General features: G+C 32.7%; 1 protein-coding gene across 1 annotated transcript; it reads left to right on the forward strand.

Moving 5' to 3' along the window:
- Positions 1-14,221: 14,221 nt before the first annotated feature.
- On the forward strand, positions 14,222-15,152 carry LOC106867618 (piggyBac transposable element-derived protein 3). Its single transcript, XM_014912541.3, has 2 exons — positions 14,222-14,330; positions 14,638-15,152. The coding sequence occupies exons 1-2, from the start codon at positions 14,222-14,224 to the stop codon at positions 15,150-15,152; spliced, it is 624 nt and encodes a 207-aa protein (XP_014768027.3).
- Positions 15,153-18,470: the final 3,318 nt, after the last annotated feature.

Genomic DNA, 18,470 nt, shown 5'->3' on the forward strand with positions numbered 1-18,470 from the left:
TTATTCTTAGCAACTTTAGAGAGTTCCCACTTCCGTATCTTATTTCTTCCTTCACATGGTTTTCTGTTTTGGTTTCTCTCCCCATTCCTAACTACCCACTTTTGCTCACATCTCATCCGAGTTAGCTTCGGTTCCCTTGACGGCAGTGTAAACTTCATTTAACTAAAGTATCTTCGGACTGATACATAGCTAGGGGAGTGTCCCTCGTTGAGTAATTATTACTTCTGTGAATCTGCTAGCTACGAAACATAAGTAGTTTAGAGTTTACCTCTTCCATTCCCTCAATTTATATATATGTATGTATGTGTGTATATGTCTGTATGTATGAGTGTGTGTGTGGATTTGTGTGGATGCATGTGTGTATGCATGTATGTGTTAATGCATATGTTAATAGTTGGACAAAAAATATGTTTGTAATTTACATTGAAATATCTGACAGTTATTCAAAAGTGTTGAATTTCATAAATATATTAGTAAGTAATGACTGGGGAAGTGTGAATATGTATAATGACTGGGGACCTGTGAAAATTAAAATGACATTATGGAGCTTTGAAAGTTGATAAAAATTATAATATGGGAAATGGCGTTCAAATCTGGAGAATTTCTATTGATTTCTGGCAAATATGTGTTCTCTATGGCCAATTACAATTCCACAAAACATAAGGCTTTACATTGGGCTTAGTCAACATATTGTACAATCGTAAGAAATCTACAGACACACGCATATATTAGCATTGCCATAATGAGATATGGGTACACTGGGCGTTTGCCTGTGAAATCCTACGTGCTTAGGAGTCACATGTACATAGGCGTCCAATTTTCATTCGTGTATACTGTGGCTAGGTGTCAATGAGTAAATATTCAAGGCCTCAGGGCATTGAATGTTCGTGTTCTTATAATGTTATTAAGATATCCCTGTGCATTACACACACACACACACACACACACACACACACACACACACACACACACACACTCACTCGCACACATGATAACGTAGTAGATCGGGCTGCCCACAAAGCATTCCATTGCCATTTATCATTAGGCAATATAAATTTGCTTAATAGATATCACAGACAAACGTAGTCACTGCTACCTAAGTTGTTGGAAGCGAGGATAATTGAATCACTGGAGGTCGCTTGATCCGTCCCTTGTAAAAATACACTACCAATCTCAAACAATTCATTTTGGTAAATTCGTTCTATCAACTAAAATACCAGCAGAATATTGGAAATGTTGCCTAAGGGACATTTTAAGATTTTAAACTGTGTTAAATTATTTGGAATGTCCGTTAGAAGAAAGCGGTTTCCTTGGAACTGATAAAATGTACTCATTAATCAATTAAAAGTGTTGTTAGAAGCGTCCGTAATGGATTCATACCTGCCCTTCATTTGTTATTCATTTTTATGCTACTGTCATATCTCACAACGTGTCCTCCGCATATTCTGAAGATTATTACAGATTATGCATTTAATAAAATTTACGTCAGAATAGCCCAAGAGAAGATTGTATACTCAGTTGAATCTAATTTTCTGCAAGCACTACAGGAATTTCATTCTGGCGGTGCTTATATACCAAGGTTGGACAAAAAATATGTTTGTAATTTACATTGAAATATCTGACAGTTATTCAAAAGTGATGAATTTCATAAACATATTAGTAAGTAATGACTGGGGAAGTGTGAATATGTGTAATGACTGGGGACCTGTAAAAATTAAAATGACATTATGGAGCTTTGAAAGTTGATAAGAATTATAATATGGGAAATGGCGTTCAAATCTGGAGAATTTCTATTGATTTCTGGCAAATATTTGTAAATTATTCTGGTGTGTTTATATTATTCCGACCTACCTAGGTGCACCAATTTAAGTACATTATTCTACTGAATCTTACACACACACGCACACATATAATACTTAATATTTTCTAAAATACAGTGCCTTTATTAAACAACTTCATCGGAGTCATGTAGAGTATATGATAATTATGCGTATAAATAAATGAGCAATGAGTAATAGATAAAATAATTGATATTTGGAATGGCATTCATACACTCCGTTTCTCAAAATTTTAAGGATAGCAAACCGTGAAGGCGAATGCTGTAGAGTGATCTATATATCTTAGTTGCTTCTTATAGGCTATTCTATTGAGTAAATACTAAACTGGGGACAACGGAAACGTACTTAAATTGACACTTTTCTATGTCCAACAGATTGTTACCCTGGTTATATTCCTTTAGCGATATATGGATAAAACTTTCTAAATAAAATTAATTACAACATAATGGAAATATGGTGTGAAAAAAAGAGGTTTAATAAACATGATGTAAATATCTAGATTTCTCAGACGTAACGATTTGCTAATTCAAACAAATTTCATCAAAGGGGTTTAATTATCACTCCACATATCGTCAAGAAAACAAACCAAAAATGGGGCATTTTTGAAACAACATCTTTTATGATATCCTTATGTTGAGTGTGAGGCCGTGTGGGAAGATGAATGGAGGCATAACGTTGCCATCACTACTGATCACTCCAAACACCATGATGTTGAATGGATGTTTCATTTTTATCACTTTCGAGACCTGTCCTCAGATTGCACTTTCCTCAATTTGACACCACACATATGTGTTTGCGTGTATACGTGAAAATATATAGGTATATATATATACATATATATGTGTATATATATATATATATATATATATATATATGTATATACACGTATATATATATATATATATATATATATATACGTGTGTGTGTGTGTGTGTGTGTGTGTGTGTGTGTGTGTGTGTGTGTGTGTGTGTATGTATGTATGTATGTGGAAAAATGAATATTAGAACTTGTTTCTCCGCAAAAACGCGTCATATTGCACTTCATATATATGCATGCGTAGTGGAGGTTTTTTCTGTATTGTGGAGGGAATTTTTTTAATTAGATGCCTCGGTGCACCAGCATGACCGCAGCCACTTGGCTGAAACACATAAATAAATAAATAAATAAATATATATGAAGTTGGACGTAAACCAGACAATCAAGTCTGAGGTTTTATTCTTGAGAGTCCTTCAAAGCAAATATATTCAAAAGTGTCACCGCAGTATCAGTAGAGATTCTTTTGTCAATAATCAAAACGCAATACTATTAGGAATGCGGGAGGAATTCAGGCCTTGCGATGCACAATGTTATTTTTTTGCATGCATAAATGGCTCTACAATATGTTTAATTGTCCCTCCAAATTCCTGAAATGCTCCCGCGAGGTTAACTCATTATCGAAGTTATATGTTTTCAAGAATATGCCGTGGAATGTAGAGTGATATGGCTACAAGACTATTTGCTTCTATCAAATGCATATATATGAATATAAAACCATGATTATATGCATTTCATTGCTCGCTGAAAATTGTATCTTCAAAATATTCTAATATTTTTCTTGCAAAATCTAGAGTATAACACAAGTGAAATCGATGAAGCTCGTAAGTGAAATTTGCGTGAAAATATCAGATTCGAGTTATGCTATTCTTTTGATAAACATAATTATAAGCTTTATATGTGTGGTGCGGTAGTTTAACAACTTTATGTGTCTATGTTTGCATATGTGTTACTAATTTAAATATATTAAATAAGCAAATTTCATACCACTATCTTTTGGGGAAATGTTAGCTGATATTCTGAACACATATTTGACACGCACCAAGAGAATATTTCTAGTTTCTACCTCCATTTTCTCCGCTTTCAATCGTATCATCTTTCACTCCATTTTAATACCAATTTTAATTTCTACATATAATCACATTTCTCCATTTATTACCTTCCAATGTATTTATGAAATTAAAGACCCCTCCATATCTATTTGTATCTCAATGTATATATCTCATTCGCTGCTCTTATACAACTATCATCTTATTTGATCGTATTTCTTTGATACGAAATGTAGCATAACTACCATAATGCATTTTCACTAAATCTAATTGACTGAAAATGACAATTGTCATTGAAATAAAGCATTAAATGTTAGAAGGACTTGGAATTATTATAAAATCAAACAGATTCTAAATCTATGGCAATGATTGCAGTACTTAATGAAATTAAATATATAGGAAATGTGTTATACGTTACATTAAAGCAATCAAGGAATAAGATGTTCCGAAATTCCATCCAATTTACCTCGCATACAGAAACCTACGTAAAAGAAATATCCTCAGATATTAGAAACATATTCCTGCCAGAATGCCTTAGTTAAATAGGTCAATAATCATCAATAATGTCAGTTTCTATAAACATATATTTCAGTCCTGCTAGGTTGCGAAAGACGTATTTATAGATAAATATGAGTGTGTGTGTGTGTGTGTGTGTGTGTGTGTGTATGCATGCATGTGGAGGCGCAATGGCCCAGTGGTTAAGGCAGCGGACTCGCGGTCATAAGATCGCGGTTTCGATTCCCAGACCAGGCGTTGTGAGTGTTTATTGAGCGAAACACCTAAAGCTCCACGAATCTCAGGCAGGGGATAGTGACGAACCCTGCTGTACTCTTTCACCACAACTTTCTCTCACTTTTTCTTCCTCTTTCTGTTGTACCTGTATTTCAAAGGTCAGCCTTGTCACACTGTGTCATGCTGAATATCCCCGAGAACTGCGTTAAGGGTACACGTGTCTGTGGAGTGATGAGCCACTTGCACGTTAATTTCACGACCAGGCTGTTCCATTGATCGGATCAACTGGAACCCTCGATGTCGTAAGCGACGGAGTACCAACAACATGTATGCATATAGTAATTACTGGTAGAGAAACCGTTGGCAAATAAACTTTACAACACAGTATTGTTACTACATAGATCGCATTCAGAGTTTTAAAACTAGTTGTTTTTCTCCTTACGAGGTCAGTGATAGCATGTCGTAAGTTCGAGTAGCTGCTATCTCTAGTCCACGGTTGTCCAGTGCCTACGAAGGGAAATTATCCAGAAAACATTGGTTACCTTGTCCAGTACGGCTAGAAGGGTGTAGTAAGTTTCCTTGCTCACAGTATATCTTGGACACAGATCATATGTCGAAAACCAACAGGAAAAGATATCCTGGAGTTAAAAAATAGTAACATAGTCCTTCGAAGGACTGCCACTTTACGTTGGCAAATAAATTTTACTCTGTGTGTGTATGCGTGCGTGCGTGCGCAAAAGTATACGATGAGTCTCTTTCAGTTTCCGTCTATCAAATCCAGTTACAGAACTTTGGTCGCCCCAAGTTATAGAATAAGACGTTTGCCCACGATACCACGCAATGGAACTGAACCCGAAACAACTTGGTTAGGAACCAAGCTTCTTATCATACAGCCTGCGCTTATAGCTCCATAGATGACGATCCACAATAAACCAGTGATATCTAGCATAATATAGAAGATTGTTTATAGATTCAAGCAAATTTTTTTTTTTTTAATTATTGTTCATAAAATCAATTTTCTTATCATTGAAGTATGGTCTCAGGAAAGAAGTGACACATCTCTTAAGGAAATATATGGACACTACTAGTTTCCCATTTTCTCAATCCAAAGACAAGTGGCCAACGAAAAATAACCCTCGTTGTGTATATCGGAGAAGATACGAAAAAAAAAACAATCAGTTGTTCCAATTCGATTCTATAGGCTAACTTTCAGTTTCGCACTTACTAATTGGTACGCTATGATTCATTAAAATTTGTACCGACGTTGGGGTGCCGAAAAGATCTTGGCTTTGTGTAAGAGAAAATACACGAGGATCAGTTAATTATAATTTTATGCAAATTATTCCCCTTCTCAGATTCACACACTTATTGCAGCAGTCCTTTCTCGATACCCTTAAAACCAGGAATTATTCAGCACATCCTCGTATATAAACTTGTTTCTCAATATAGGGTATTATTCTGAATATAGCGAGTAACAGTATCTAGCGGGACCCGGGAATATTTCACGGAATTAATAGTAAACCTACTGCGTTATTTCTGAAAACATTATGCAAAAAACCTGAAAGCGTCGAGTGTGTTGTGTCTGTATGAAAAGATAATCGCTGATCTGCTACTCATAGAAAAGTGTAAGAAATTGGAATGATTACTTAAATGGCTTTTTATATGCACTTCATATATTTTATGCACAATTTTAGAGACTTAATACACGGCACATATAAAATAAATATTCACTCTTATATTTCTATAAGAAAAAATATTTCTAAAGAAAAAAATATCCCCTACATATAATGCAACTTTTATTTAAATTGTATATATCAGCTGCGTAAAAATATTTCACGGAGTTCCACCTAAGCGCTTGCATTGAGTGATAGGTAATATAAAAAACTTCGTTCAATTTATAAAATACGCTTTTTATTTTCCAACAACCACCACCATCTCCTCCACCACTACCACTTCCATCTGCACCACCACCATCATCATTTCTCTCTTCCACTCTTTCTCCCTCCACTTTCTCCCCTATTTTTATCTCACGTCTCTTTCTCTCTCCGTCTTTCTCCCTGTTTCTGTCTCACGCTTCACTTTACCCCCCCCCCTCTTTTCTCATTTTACATTCTTCTCCCTTTCGCTTCAGCTAATCAGGTGAAAGCGTTGCAATTACATTCCCTCCACCTCGTGTTATGGACGCTTCTCTCTCTTTTTTTCGTTATTAGTGTGGACACGTTACCGAAGGGCTAAGGAACGTAATTAGAAGCAGAATAATTATAAGATAGCGAATTCATACATACACACATATATACATATATATAAATATATGCATATATAAGTGTGTGTGAATGTGTGTATGCATGAATATCACTCTCTCTCTCTTTCTCATTCTCTCTCTCTCTCTCTCTCTCTCTCTATATATATATATATATATATATATATATATATATATATATACGCATACGTATATATATACATATATATATATATATATGTATATATATATATGTATATATATATATATATATATATATATATATATATATATATATATACATGTATACGTGTATATATATATATATATATATATATAGATAGATATATATATATATATATATATATATATATATATATATATATATATATATATATATATATATATATATATATATATATATATATATATATATATATATACGTATACGTATGTATCTATATATATATGATAATGCGTAATAAGTATTCAAGTAGCCGAATAGGAAGTCAGGACTTCCTCTATCTCTCCATTCAATTCCTGAACCCAACGAGGTAGATTTCTGTAAGAAACGTTCGCAAGTTTAAGATGCAAGACGCCCAGTGAAACTGTTTGAAATAGTAATATATCTAACTCTTTTCTAAGTACGCTGTGTGTATATTATATATATATATATATATATATGGGAGAATTTACGACAAAAACAACAACAGACGAGGACAGGTGGTGTAAACAACAAAAGGATGTATTAGTTTAACGCTCGGGAATAGAGAAAGTCTGTAACGTTTCGAGCTACGCTCTTCAACAGAAAGAAATAAGAAGAAAAAAAGGAGAAAAAAATTTAAATGTCGTGGTCAGCGATCTATCATGCATATATCAAAATAAGCAACAAGGATATCCAGTGGTAATGCAGTACGATCATTTCACACACCTCCATTTAATTTAAAAATGCATTCATTACATCAATTTAAATGCAGAGCAATCTTAAGCTGCACAAAGACATAATTCAATTAAGTTAAAACAGATGGACACATGAGTATAATTTTTCCTAAAATTTCCAAGAAGTTAATGAGATAGACAAAGAACACGCTGCCTTCCCTTTAGTTTAGAAGCTACTAAGGTATCAGGAAGAAAGACTTGTTACAGATGTGTGCTTGTCATTGTTTTTTATGGGGTCAGTTTTAATTTATAGACTGGTTTTATCAAATCCTTTTAGATCTAAAGCTGAGAGAACAAGGGGCAGTGTCTGTTAGTGTTAGGGCTGACGGAGCAGACAGAAATCATAATGGATATTGTCATAAGAATCAAGATCATTTAAATTGATGTAAGATTGTATTTTTCAATAAAATGGAGTTGCGTGAAACGATCGTACTGCATTAGCTCTGGATACCCTTGTTGCTTATTTTGATTTTAATCACCTTATTTTTGAAATTGTATGGATAATACCGTACTACATTTTGATGCCTCAACTTAATCAAAATGTTTGCTATACATATATATATATGTATATATATACGTAGATATATATAGATAGATAGATATATATATATATAAACCCTCCCTTGAATTATCTGCTTTGCAACAAGCTACATAAAATCATTTAATATTACGCCGTTGGAAGTACAATGAATTTGTAATTCACTTGTGAGAGACCTGTAGCTCACGACGCTATTGTTCACTTTTTGTATATAATAATAAAAAAAATTCAATACGTCTTGTTGTCTTTTATCTTATATATAACAAGAAGAAAAATCCTGAACAACCATGTCTACCCCAACGTTTATTGTTTCTACAACATAGAACATATTTTCTAATGCATAAAAATGTGTACCAAGTTCAACTTGTTTCTCAATTGACAAATGGATTATTCTGAATATAGCTAAAATGTTACGTAATAGTATTTACATATAGAGACTGAATGTTGGTGAATGACATCAGTATCTTCGTTCATTGATTCATGCTGGAATAATGTCTGAGACAACACTATTTAAATATCAATTGAAATGACATAACCTCATACAAGGATATAAGCATCATACGTCGATAGGTTTTTGTTGGTAACGCTTTTCCGTACGTAGTCATGTTTGTGTGTACATGTGTGCATATGTGTACAGTTATGTGTGCCGTCAGTGTATGTTTCTGTTTTTCATTTGTTTTTTTTATATCGAAGAAGTTTAAAATTAAGAACAATATATGTGGAAATATATATATACATATATATATAATATATGAAAATCAATGAAATGCAAAATAATTCAAAGTAATAAATTTAATACACTAATTTTAATACACACTACAAATTTGGCATTATATGTTAGAAGAGAAACAGTGGTTATTAATGCTTTTTATTATTCCTGTCTCTGTTATTCAGAAAATTCAGAAAATCGCATGTTAACTCATATATATATATATATATATATATATATATATATATATATATATATATATATATATATATATATATATATATATATATATAATAATTTTTTAAATAATTTTTCTATCTTTATATAATAAGTATTTCATATTAATTCATTTGGTACTTATTGTTGGCTGAGATATATATCTAATTATCGTTCTACTTACGATCTGACGAGTAGCTATATTTTTGAATAGAACTTATTTTCGATAATTTCAATTGATTTTAATCGATTTAAATTTCTTTTCTATTTGAAAATTGGTTATGAAACACGTGTAATCTTTTTATTATATTTATCTTATGATATTTACTTTACTTTATATTATACTCATTTATTGTGCTTTTAATTATTAATTTTTCTATATGTGATAGTGGATTTTCATCGATGAGTTCTTGAAAATTGGTTATTTTCCCTAAAACTATATATATATATATATATATATATATATATATATATACGTATGTTAAACATTTATCTACTACCCAATGCACTATATACAGAATTATGCGATATCAAATTTAAATACAATTCAAATATACATTATACATTCCGAATACACAGTAAGAACATTTTGGTACATTTTTCAACTGAAAATTTTTACTTGTTTAATTTGATATCCATTGCTTCACATACACATAGTAAAACATGTATGTTCTTGATGGTAGTAAAAACACAATGTTTCTTTTCATTAAACTCTTCTATCTTATTAAAACAAGCAACTGCACCAAACATTTTTATAATTTTTACTTTAATAATTTATTCTTGCTTTACTCATCATTTCAGCTGTGCTAAATTGTATTTTAATACTTTATTTTTGCTTTATTCATCATTTCTGCTGTGCTAAATTCTAAAAGATCCATTAACTATAACGTATGACTTTAAAAATTAGTGTATTGTAGATATCTTACATTGTTAGCTAACATTATGTCTGTTTTCAGTAGTATGCGTAAGGGTTGTACGGTTCTGCTGTAGATGTTATACCTCAACACTGAAATCCAAGTTCGATTATACAACTGAAACATACACGTGAATAATACTTACCATTGAGGTATCCGACAAGTAATATCTATGAATGTTGAGTAATATTTACCTATCTTTTGCCCGTAATGTCTATAAGATCTCAGCCAATTAAATACATATATCTCGTATAATAACTTTCCAAACTATTGATCGATATGTATACGTTCAAGGTTACTAAAAGATTGTTCATATCTTTAACTACTCTACTGCAAAATGTTTGTCTAAGCAGTTTGTAATAACTTTTAACTCATACAATTGCTTAATTCACGTAGCGTCAAAGTATTTTGTCTTTGGTCATTATTTCACAATTTCCAAACAACGAAATATTTAAGTTCAAATTTAATGACATTTGTTTGTACCACACCATCGTCATAGTGATCTCATTTGCGTTGTATTTCCCTAGAAAAGTTGTTGTGAATTCATTCGGAATGCATAGTAACTGCTAGACAATTATTTGTGTTTCCCAATGAATTGACTAAAACGTCTTCCCTTTCCTTTGCAGAAATAGGATCGTAAAGAAACTGGCCTGTAATTTGTAAAGTTGTATTATTTCTATTTGTAATATGGTATAATTACTGCAATCTTCCTTTTATTTGGAAAAATACCGCTTGAAACGGACAAGTTGCACACGAGTTATATTCTTACAATGACATTCTAGGCTATGATCATATTAATTTTAGTCTCTTCTGTAGAGGTTTTCTTCATACATGTGCTAACAATATCCATTATTTCTTTTCTTCTATTGCTCTAAGAACAATAGAACTCAGATTTCTATCTGAATGTTCATCGTCAATCCCCTCTCGTTATTTCTGAGCTATTGATTTTTAATATTTATACATTTTCACGGTGGTGCACCAGCATGACCGCAGCCACTTGGCTAAAACACATAAATAAATAAAAATATCAATTTTAGTTTCACACTAACAAAGAATTACAACCGCCACATCCTTCATATAAATAATGGTTTTCTTGTTATGAATACATTCATGTATTTAGCTTCAGTTTCTAGATCTATTTCTAAATAATGTTATCTACAACTCCCTATATACATCTAATGTTGTTTAAATTATTCTTTTATATATTATTATATTATACTTTACTATATATATCTGCAGCATCAGTGAACTATTTGTTTTATATTTTTCTTATGCCTCTATTGTTCTACGTTATATGTATTTGACGATATGGTGTGTTCTTTCTTTTCTTCTAACATATATTTTGTTAACCCGTTTTTTTATCAGTGAACCATCTGCATAGTTCCATTCTCTACTGTATTTTCGATTAAATAACATTTGTCGTGAAATTATATAAATATGTTTATAGGTTTTTCATAAGATTTCTTGATACACTATTTTAGTATTTTCCAGTTATTATGAAAAATTAATTTCTGAAAACAGTCATAGAATTCCAGACATCTAATTGCTTTATTTTCAAAAGTATTCACATTCTTAAGACTTCTATAACTAAAAGTCATATGGTAGAAAGGACGACGAATATTTACTGATATTCAATAATAACCTATTTTCTTTGATTTGTTTCGTGTTTTTATGATGATATGATGTATTAGTATATCACAAGGCGATGTAATTCTGATGATCAATGGGATTTATTTATATACATCTAATCCTTAAATTGAAGTGACAACAAATATTTACAGTCTCTTTGTGAGTATTACGACTGAGCAGGTCTGTATAGAAATCATTACAAATTAATATATTTTAAAATGGTTCGGGAAATATTTATTTATCCAATACTTAAATATAACAATATTATAGTTTTATGTTCTATACAACTCACAGTAACATATTTCCTTTCTATTTTTTCCAACAGACATTTTTTGTAATGCATTTAATCACATCACCAACAGCTGTCTACCGTATTATAATTGAAATCTTACTTGACGTACAAAGCCGTATTCTCTCCATTCGTGTTTTTGTTTATATAAGTCAATTAATACTCATTCCGTTAAACGTCCACAACCATCTCAGGGCTGATCCAAATCTTTTCGATGACTATTATAGTAGATGGTCTCTTTAACTCACTTTAATATTATTTTATGGTTTGATATATCCAAAGTAGTCATCTGCTATTGAAATCAATATTTTATGATCGGCAGTGCAATAACAGCTGTCGGTTTCCATATGGTCGAAAAAAATCCAGGATTAATCATTTTGATTTTTCTTAGCTATATTCTGCATAATCTGTATATTTGAAAGACTTCAAATGCATTTTTTCATATTTTCGGATATTTATTGTGTGCTGTGCATCGTTAATTCCCGACAGAGACAAATAACGTCCGTCAGGATACGTCATGACTGTGTGCAACGTCTTTGTCTATTTCCTTTCATATTACTCCTTACCTCGTTGTGCTGACCGTTTGACCTGACTGGCATTTCTCTAATTCTAATTCTAAATCCCTAAAGTTCAGTACCTTAACCTCTTTTGATGTTCATTCTTTTTCTATTTTGTCTCTTCCTCTCTCCCGTTCTCTTGTTTCTACAACACTCTTCACCCCTCTCAGCCTTTTGCATTCTTTATACTTCCTTCTGAAAATAATTATGATATGTGTCTATTCAAATTCAGACTTTAGATCCCTGTAACATAATGCTATAAATTGTACCTGTGATGATCTGTTGGACTTACGTTTGCAATTGCACTTGAAATATCTGATGGTGAGTTCCAAAAACCAGAAATGAAAAATTTACAAAGGAACAATTGATATAAATTTATGTTTGTCCTAAGTGCACACACACACACACACACACACACACACACACACACACACATACACACACACACACACACACACACACACTCACATACACAGATATATAGTGTGCTTTGTGTGTACATTTAGATACAGGGCTACTACTAGTGAGTTTAGAGCTCCACATTGAACATTGCCCCTTAACTTCCCTTAGGTCCTTATCTATGAGCAGTGTTCCATCTCCAGTTAAGAAACAATGTTATTCATTCTTTTGTTGCTTTCCAAATCACTCCCACCTTTTACGTCCAGTTAACCCATTATGTCCTACTGGCTTATATATAGAACAGTAAATAATTTTTTAAATTATAATATGACAATAAATGTATTTTGAATATAAATACAACAAAAAGAAATTCTAATTTTTTTATAAGTGCATCAGATATATTTGTAACACATTGAGAAACATGAGAAAACATGAGAATATTAACTCGTAGCGTTAAGTTAAATCGTTGTTGTATTCATTTGACACAGAAACGCTGTTTATAAAGAGTTATTTTACAATACTTAGGATATAGTTTGTTCACGAATACCATTTTATGCATATAATATAACTTCGAATTTTGCTGTTCTATATATAAGACGCTGGGTCAGTGTGTACACAACTGAACTAGTATGTGCATCTGTTTCATGTTTGAGACATGTATCAACATGTATGTTGCTTTGACTCGTTACGACGTGATTGGAAAATATTGACGGCGCAGAGGTGACTATACTTTCAGTAGTGTTTCAAGTGTCATAGGGTGAAGACTGAAGACAGTGCAGATAAATATCTTATCAAGGTAATTAGTCTCGCTCTATAGGAGTGTTGTGCATTTTATATTTATTGATACAGTGATTAAGTATGTTAGTTGTACTCATGAAATATATTATTCTGTACCGATTAAATCTTCTGAGTCATTTTGAATATTGTAATGAATCTTGTAAGTATTGAACACTTAATTTGTTTATCCCCAGATGTCTAAAAACCATGAAAAAGCCTTAACCATGGATGAAGTTAGGAATTTGTTAGATGAACTATCAGACGAAGGAACTGAATTTGAATCAGCAGCTATAGAGATTATTCCCCCTGATGTGCATTATATCACAGATGAAGATGAAGCTAATGATGATGAAACTGGTGAAGTCTTGATCAATGATGTTCCAAGAACACTTGAATTGCATCTTGCAAAAGAACAAAGTGAAAATGAAAAATTGAGGGACATTAGTTTTTCTGAAGAAAAAGCTTATTAGCCTATAAAAAAAAGAGGAAGCTGTATAGTTCAGAATCAGCCTGAAGGAAAAAGCAACCTGAGTGTAGGAATTATTCTAACAGAACTGATACCTTTGATAAGAGCTTCAGAAAAATGATAGACGCTTTGAAATATTATGGTCCACTTGAAATATTTGAAACAATAATCACTCCAGAAATATATGACCACATCATAAAGGAAAGTGTGCGGTATTCTGCAACAAGTAAAAATAATATTGACACACAACAATCAGTAGACGAAGTCAAGGCATTTATTGGCATTCTCATGTTGTCCAGTTACCACAAGTTGCTATCCAATAGACAATACTGGTCAAATGAAGAGGATTTGGGGGGGGGGTGTCTGATCCAAAAGGCTATGACAATGAATCGTTTTCAGAATCTGAAAAGCAAAATTCATTTCTGTAATAATGAGAACTGGGAGGAAAATAAAACTGATAAAGGTTTCAAAGTTCCCTCTCTAATTCAAATGATCCAAAACACTTTTTAAAAAGTATAAAATTTTTCAAAAAGATCTTTCGGTTGATGAAATGATAATCAAATACTACGGACACAATTCATTGAAAAAATTTGTTAAAGGGAAACCCATTAGATTTGACCACAAGTTTTGGGCCTTGTGTGGCGTGTCTGTATATTGTTATAACTTTGAACTATATTGCGGTAAAAATGAAGATGAAAGTCAATATGATGATCTCACTCTTGGAAGCAGAGTTGTTCTTCAAATGCTTGAAGTAGTAGAAGATCTTCTCTCACACTGTGTATATTTTCATAGTTTATTCACAAGTTATGATTTGCTGGTTCACTTGTTAGGGAAAGGATTCGAAGAAACAGGCACAATGAGAGAAAATCGACTAAAGATATGTCCATTGAAAGATTCACAATTGATGAAAAAGGAAAACAGAGGATGTTATGATAACACAGTTGATGTGACCAATGAAATACTTATTGTCAAGTGTCTTGACAATAAATGTGTGTCAAATAGTACACACTTTGATGCAATTGAACCAACTAGTAATGTACTTCGCTAGAAAAGGTATGAAAAATCATTATAGCAGGTCTGTTGTGCTTACATTATATTGAGGCCTTCACTGGGACATTCCAGCGGTACTCCTTTTTATTATGAGTGACTATGGCTTCTACCATATCGTGGGTTCTTCTTTCTTTCTACTCGAGATTATCCTTCCGACAGATTTCATTCTAGAGTGTCCTAGCTACATATGTATGTATGTATGTATGTATGTATGCATGTATGCATGCATGTATGTATGTATGTATGTATGTATGTATGTATGTATGTATTTATGTATAACTTGCTAATGATTTCTGTACTGAAGTTGGGTTACTTTTATTTCAAAGAAAATATTAATTGTACCTGTCTATTACTATACATATGTATTAAACTATCTAATTATTATCTCTTTATCAAAGCATATCTCGGTATTTATATTTATCTTTGTCTATGTATCCTACTTTCAGTTTCACAACTTTCATATTGCTTTGTTGGACAACACTTTGCACCGCCTCTGTTTTAGGCTTATCAATAATGTATTTCGCTTCAGTGATTAGCCTTCCTTGAAGTCAAATTTTTCAGTTATAATGTGAATCTGCTTGGGTTGCATCTTCAGGACGATGCAAAGTTTTATGAAGTTAGGCTCTTGCGTAGTTGTTATCATCCTCAGGCAACATGTATCATTGTTCTGCAGGCTTTTGCACGCATGACAGCAGCTCAAGAAATTTTGGATTTGCATTTCTCTTCCAGTGATTTGATCTGAGATCGTATGTTGGGATTACAACATTTATAGAATGGAAGCCTGAAAGTAATCTTTCAAAACTACGCATTAACTGTTTACATATAATTAATCCTTTATTGTTATGTTTGTTTTTTTGCGTTTGAGTTTGCTTGTTTTTGTGGCGGGATGGAACGGACTACTACCTGCCAATAAGTTAATTCAACTGTCACACAATATGTTTTGGCCTGATACACATCTGTCTCTCACGCTGAATAATCAATGTTTTAACGGTGTTGCCCAAACAGGGCAACTAACATTCCGCTTGTGATTTTCATCGCCCTGCTGGTGACTTTAGTGAGGGAGGGGGAGAATCTTGTGACAAGCTATCCCACAAGCTGTGTGGTTACATATTCCCATAGGCTGTATGATTGGCCTGGCTGTATAATTATGGGAAGAACGCAAGCAAGCTGGACGGAACCAGCTTTAAATATATACGTATCTATTTAAATACATAATGAATATGTACACAAATATATTGGAGAAATTGCAATTCATAAATATATGGGCTCAAACGTGATCTAACGAAAGGAAGAACACACAGTTTAACGTGGTCCACGATGTGTAACATAGGATGCGAGATCTATATTATCAACGAGAAGAACAGTCTGGCATGGTACATCAAACAGCAAAGTGAATCCTTGCTTACCTTTATAGAAATAATAACGCGATACCTACGAAAATGTGACGCACCCAAAACATTTAAGAAAAAAGATGAATAGCGAAGATTAGATAAATGGAAATAGACAACTGAAAAATAAAAATAATGCATGGGCTATATCTCAGATAAATCGAATGGAAAGACAAGATCAGCACTTGGAGGTGGCTAAAAGAAATGACCTGAAAAGAGGCACCGAGACACTGATATGCAGTGCCCAGAAAAAGCTCTAAGAACTAATTACACCAAGTTTCAAATAGTTAAGAGCAGTGAATTGCCCTTTTGTATAATGTGTGGAAACAAAAAGGAAACAATCTCACATATTTTGAGTGAGTATAGCAAGTTGTCCCAAGAGCCCATCAAATGGAGACACAATAACGTGGCTAAGTTTATTCACTGGAGACTGTGTGAAAAGTACGGCCTGAGAACAATGAATATAAGATCGGTGAGATTTTACAGCCCAATGAAACTCTCTACACGGTGCACTGAGACAAGTTGTGGTCGATAAAAGAAAAATGGAAATCAAGATCTTAGATATTGCCGTAACTGGGGATACGCATGTAGATGACAAAGAGATAGGAAAGATGGAGAAATATTGACTACTAAAAGACGAAATTGCAAGAATGTGGGCAATGAGGGGAGTAAGTGTTATCCCAGAAGTTGTAGATACAGAAGGAGAACTAACAACGAGGTTCGAGAAATACGTCAGAGAAATTGGAATTGACATGAGGGCAGAATAGCAAGAAATTTGTGATTGGTGCTTGAGTATTGAATGTCTTTCAGGATAAGTTAACATCCAGGTACCAAATATTATAATTTACGGAAAGAAACCCTTTGAGATCTCTGAAAACACGATGCAATCCGCTCTCACAGAATAACCGAAAGCTCTGAGAAGTATAATAATAATAATAATAATAATAATAATAATAATAATAATAATAATAATAATAATAATAATAATAACTTCAAAAACTTTCAAAATACAAAGACCTGGAAATAGAGATAACTCGAATGTGGAATCTAAAAACAGAAACAATTCCTATCATAGTAGGTGCCTTAGGTATAATAAATAAATATTCAGACAAATACATAACAAAAACACCAGGACTTACAAATATATATAACATACAGAAAATTGCACTACTGGGTACTGCACACATTCTACGCAAAACACTTTCAATACAGTAAACATAAGAGCACCACAGCAAACCACAGCACATACCCAAGGCGCACAGAACTGCGCTCGGTAGTGAAGTGAAAGCACGTTTTAAAAATAAAACTACTGAACAATAATAATAATAAATAATAATAATGATGATGATGATGATAATGATGATGATGATGATGATGATGATGATGATGATGATGATGATAATGATGATGATGATGATGATGATGATGATAATAATAATGATGATGATGATGATAATTTCAAATGTTGACACCAGGCCAATAATTTCGAGAGAGAGTGTAAGTTGATTACATCGACCGCAGTGCTTCATTGGTAATTTTATTGATATAAAAACAGATAGAAGGCAAAGTCGACCACGGCGGCATTTGAAATCAGAACGTAAGGATGATGATGGTGATGATAATAATAATAATTATTATTACTATTATTATTATTATTATTATTATTGAGTGAGAGAGCAGTGCACGCCATCAAAGTGACACTATGGTAAAATATACGAAGCCCAGTATACCCATCATGACTACCCGTCTGATAAGGGTACACCAGGCAATAAATAAAATCTCAAAGCTTTTGGTGCGTGACTTTTGATCCACCTATTATTATGACAAATACGTGGCCATTTTAATTCAATACTGCTTCTGTCGCGTACATCGGATGATTTATTCAGCCTGGTAGCTATTTCTCAATATTTACTATATGAGAAGCGCTA

Source organism: Octopus bimaculoides, chromosome 3, assembly GCF_046866305.1.
Source record: "Octopus bimaculoides isolate indiv1 chromosome 3, ASM4686630v1, whole genome shotgun sequence".
Classification (NCBI taxonomy): Eukaryota; Metazoa; Mollusca; class Cephalopoda; order Octopoda; family Octopodidae; genus Octopus; species Octopus bimaculoides.